The 4,877-nt window shown below is 29.2% G+C and overlaps 1 protein-coding gene across 1 annotated transcript; it reads left to right on the forward strand.

Moving 5' to 3' along the window:
• The first annotated feature begins 1,891 nt into the window (after positions 1–1,891).
• LOC145095714 (protein FAR1-RELATED SEQUENCE 5-like) lies at positions 1,892–4,580 on the forward strand. Its single transcript, XM_079033544.1, has 10 exons — positions 1,892–2,105; positions 2,294–2,362; positions 2,414–2,599; positions 2,705–2,837; positions 2,937–3,119; positions 3,191–3,242; positions 3,326–3,448; positions 3,586–3,675; positions 3,760–4,221; positions 4,575–4,580. The coding sequence occupies exons 1-10, from the start codon at positions 1,892–1,894 to the stop codon at positions 4,578–4,580; spliced, it is 1,518 nt and encodes a 505-aa protein (XP_078889670.1).
• The last annotated feature ends 297 nt before the right edge of the window (positions 4,581–4,877 follow it).

The following is a 4,877-nucleotide window of genomic DNA, read 5'->3' on the forward strand; positions in this document are numbered from 1 at the left end:
CAAGATTACACTAATTTACTTATTGGATTCGAAAACTAATCCAATAGTATCATATTCAATAGGATGTTTGTAACAAAGGGATACTTGGTTAAATTACCTTATATATCAATTGCAATTTTCAGCTTTCGGGAATTGGATGTTGATGAATGGCATTGTTTGTCATGTGTTATTGGGGAAGTTAAATGTTGCAAGACATTCACCACTTTCAGTATCAATTTATGATGAGTCATGTGCAAGTGGGAGATAGAAAGATCTTTATGCCTAAGAGTCATAATGATATTTGCTACTAACATATTACCCTATAGGATCACACCATATAACAAGTTACTGCTAACTGATTACTTATTAAAGTAATTTGATTGCTAAAAAAAATAATCAACACTTTCATTTAATTGGGGAGTTATTATTTTAATATAATAATATTTTAACAACTAATTGAAAAATTATTATTTCTAGGAAACGATAACAAAAGAGAACAAAAACGAATTATATCCATAAGATATATATATATATATATATATATTTACATATATATATATATATATATATATATATATATATATATATATATATATATATAATCTTTTATGATTAAACATATATGTAAACATGTATAATCATATATGATTATACCTCTCCGTCATATAATCATATATGATTAGATATCTTCCCGTCACACCGCTACGCGGGAGTGGTAATTAAGAAATATGTGGCAGATGTTGAATCTGAAGATCTCAATTTTTTTAGAATCTTAATAGGACAATCATATATATATATATATATATATATATATATATATATATATATATATATATATATATATAATCTTTTATGATTAAACATATATGTAAACATGTATAATCATATATGATTATACCTCTCCGTCATATAATCATATATGATTAGATATCTTCCCGTCACACCTCTACGCGGGAGTGGTAATTAAGAAATATGTGGCAGATGTTGAATCTGAAGATCTCAATTTTTTTAGAATCTTAATAGGACAATCATATATATATATATATATATATATATATATATATATATATATATATATATATATATATATATATATATATATATATATAGGTGTGTGTGTGTGTGTGTATGTGATGAGTGTAACAAGGAACAATTTTAAACCTTAGAACCAAGGAACCAATATTTTTATTAACTTTTAGAGCTTTTTTTTTAAAAAAAAATATATAAATATCTAAATTCATAACTTTTTATACACTTTCCACTGATATCTAATTCAATAATTTTTTTTATAACTTTTTTGATCTGTTTGGATTCAGTGTTAATACGCAGAGATGCACAGTGGGAATCTAAACGGATAAAAAAATAAAAATAAATAAAAATTATATCGAATTTGATATCAATAGAAAGGGGATAAAAAGTTATAAATTTTTTTATTCTTAATTTGTTTATAAAAAATTTAGCCATAAAAATTGAAAAAAAATAATGGTTATGAGGTTTAAAATTGTTCCTTGTTGAACTTTCTCTCTCTCTCTCTCTCTCTCTCTCTCTCTCTCTCTTTGTGTGTGTGTGTGTGTGTGTATATATATATATATATAGAGAGAGAGAGAGAGAGAGAGAATTAAGTTCATGTGAAAACTTTTTTTAAAGTGAGAACATGAGGACAAATTTCAGCCAATCAATACATATAATTAATTAAATAAAAAAATTATAAAATTTGGATTGGTTAATCAAATTCAATGACTCTTTCAACGGTAACCTCCTAACAAACATTTATGAATTAGTCAATCATCAATCGTGTGTATCGTGCATCGTATTGAAAAATTCCAACTTTCTAATATCACTATTAAGAAACCATACTGAATCGGATATTCAATTTAAGCTTGTCATCAAAGTTGTCCATAAGAATCCAGGAATGGATTTGTCATTCCCTAACGATTTTGATGATAGAACCGAGATCAATGAAGTTGAAACTGCATCAGTCGATGATGAATTCTTGTCAAGTGAGGATGAATTTTGTTCAACTTATGATGATAATCCCTCTTTTGAAAAAGTTGACATGATGCATCACCACAATGAAGGGGAGTTCACATTTCCTGAAAATATTTATGAAACAATTCAACTTCCTGGCATGTTATGTTTTATATTTAATTTCGTTAAAAATGTATCAAACGCATTCTAAGTTTTGCATAATGTTGTTATACTATCAAAACAGTTATATTTTAGACACGTTAGACTTCATTGACAATTGATATTTCATTTTATTTTAGTTGTTGTATTTTGATTTGTATTATGTTACTAATTTGTGTATTTTTAGAGTTCACAGACATTGAACCATGTAAAGATAGAAAAGGTGATTGTATTGCTCAACAATTTGTAATAGCCGGTGAATCTTATTGAATTCCAACTGTCCCTGATGATCTTAAGAAAATAATAGATCATAAATACCCATCTGATGATGCAATTGAAGACATGTACGGAAAATATGCATGTCTAGCAGGTTTTTATGTTAGAAAGTTAACAAACAAAAAGAATTATGCAATTGGGTACATGAAATATCTTCTATGTAACAGGGAAGGTTTCCCAAATACATCTCCTATTGATATTTTTGATCCAAAAACAAGTAAAATTAAAAGAAGGACTGACACAAGTTGGACCGGATGCAACACGCGTATACGATTTATAGTTTTTCCTGGAACTACTAAATGGTGGTTATATGAATTTGAAGAAAAACACAATCATCCACTTATATCAAGAGACAACATGTTGTTTTCACGTCATCATAGGCAGTTGGATGACACTCAAAAATCTTTCATTCTTACAATGTCTAATCAAAATATTAGTGCAACCATAGCTTACAGGTTGTATTTAAGTATTCTTGGTGGATACAATTTTGTAAGTGGGCTAATTGATGGCTTCAAAAATTACACGATGGATCTCAATTGATTTATATGTGGTAGTGATGCTCAGATGCTAGTTGACAAGCTGAATAACAGAAAAAAGAATGTTAAGAATTTTTCTTTTGAGTATCGAGTTGAGAATAAAAAGTTGAATGCTCTTTTCTGGGCAAATGAAACATCCAAGATTAGTTATAAAGAGTTTGGTGATGTAGTTTCTTTCGATGCTACTTTTCGAACTAATAGGTTGGAAATTATTGTAGTTTAATATTTTATTATTGTTATTAATACATATATTAATTCAAGTACTTTTACAGGTACCATATGATTTTTGTTCCTTTTACTGGAATTGATAATCACAAGAGATGTGTCACTTTTGGTGCTGGCTTGTTGAGCAGAGAAGACACTGATTCCTATATATGGTTTTTGAAATCTTTTCTTAAAGCTTTTAGCAAACAACCACTGTTGGTTTATTCGACCAAGATCCTGCAATGAAGAAAGCCATTGAAGTTATTTTCCCACGATCAATTCATAGGTTTTGCATGTGGCATATCACATCTAAATTGCCATTGAAGGTATTTATTCATGTCAACATTTGTTGATAAATTTAATAAATTTACCAATGAAACTATCAATTGTTTTAGTCTATTTAAACCAGAATTTACAAAATATATTATTCAAATTATTTATGATTACAATTACAAATTACCAGGTTTCTTTGAACATTGTCAACAATCTAGAATTTTGTAAAAATTTAAACTTCTTGATATGGAATTCGAGGCTTGAAGTTGATGAATCTGAGGTCAGGCGGAAGTCCTTACTGAATGAATACAAGCTCACAGATAATAAATGGTTGGATGATATTCATGGCTTGAGACATTTCTAGATACCTACATTCTTCAAGCATGTACCTTTATCAGGATTAATGACAACGACATCTCGTTCTGAAAGTGAGAATTCTGCATTTCACCAAAACTCTCATTATGGTTTTACTCTTCTCCATTTTATGATTTCTTTTGAAGCTGCTATGGAGAAGCAGAGATTCACTCAATCATCATTTGACTTCATAACTAACGACAAACATCCAACAATGAGGACACCATTTGAGCTCGAGAGAAATGCATCTTTGTTTTACACTAAAACTGTTTCTCGACATGTTCAGAATGAGATGTACTTGTCTATGGTTTCATGTTCACAAATTTGTATCAGCACATTTGAGGATGTTGATGAGTGTCTTGTCAAGGAATTTATCCATTATAATTCTTCTAATTCAAATGGTTCTCATATTGACCCCGAAGTTGAAAATGAATATCAATGGGATATACTTATACGCGAGTCTACTTACAAGGTAATCGTTCTTGAAACTTGTACTTTTAATCTATTAATTTTTGTAGATTTTTTTTCTAAATTTTCTACAATTTTTTCAATCCATGTTACACACAATAATTCTGAACAAACATTCCAATGTCCTTGTATGAAGTTTGAGCAGTTTGGTATTTTGTGTCGCCACATTTTTATTGTAATTAAGTCATATAACATCAAAGAGATCCCTTCCAAATATTTACTTAGATGATGGAAGAAGGACATCATCCCCACAAAACTACTGAACAGATGTTTTCGATATGCTGATTCTGACGAGACTACCCAAAGAGTTGCACTTGATATATTTTCTACTGTTGACAACTGTGTATCTTCTCTCAGCAATGATCACACCAAATTAAATGAATACTTGCATGAAATAAAGCAGATGGAAGAAAAGTTCCTTTCCAATTTCAGAACTCATGATAAATGAAACAAGAACATAGATTTTGAAAAAAAAAAAAAAAAAAAAAAAAAAACTTGGTGTTACCATTCCCACTAATGTGGATATTGAGAATTCGGGTGAAATCTGCAACAAAGGAAGTGGTACTAAAAAAATAATGAAAAGTTCGAGAGAGGTTGCAACAGAAAAATCGAAGGGTTCCAGATGGAGTTATTGTTGCAACGACAACGATCATGATTGGC

Source organism: Lactuca serriola, chromosome 3, assembly GCF_051521515.1.
Source record: "Lactuca serriola cultivar US96UC23 chromosome 3, Lser_US96UC23_V15, whole genome shotgun sequence".
Lineage (NCBI taxonomy): Eukaryota > Viridiplantae > Streptophyta > Magnoliopsida > Asterales > Asteraceae > Lactuca > Lactuca serriola.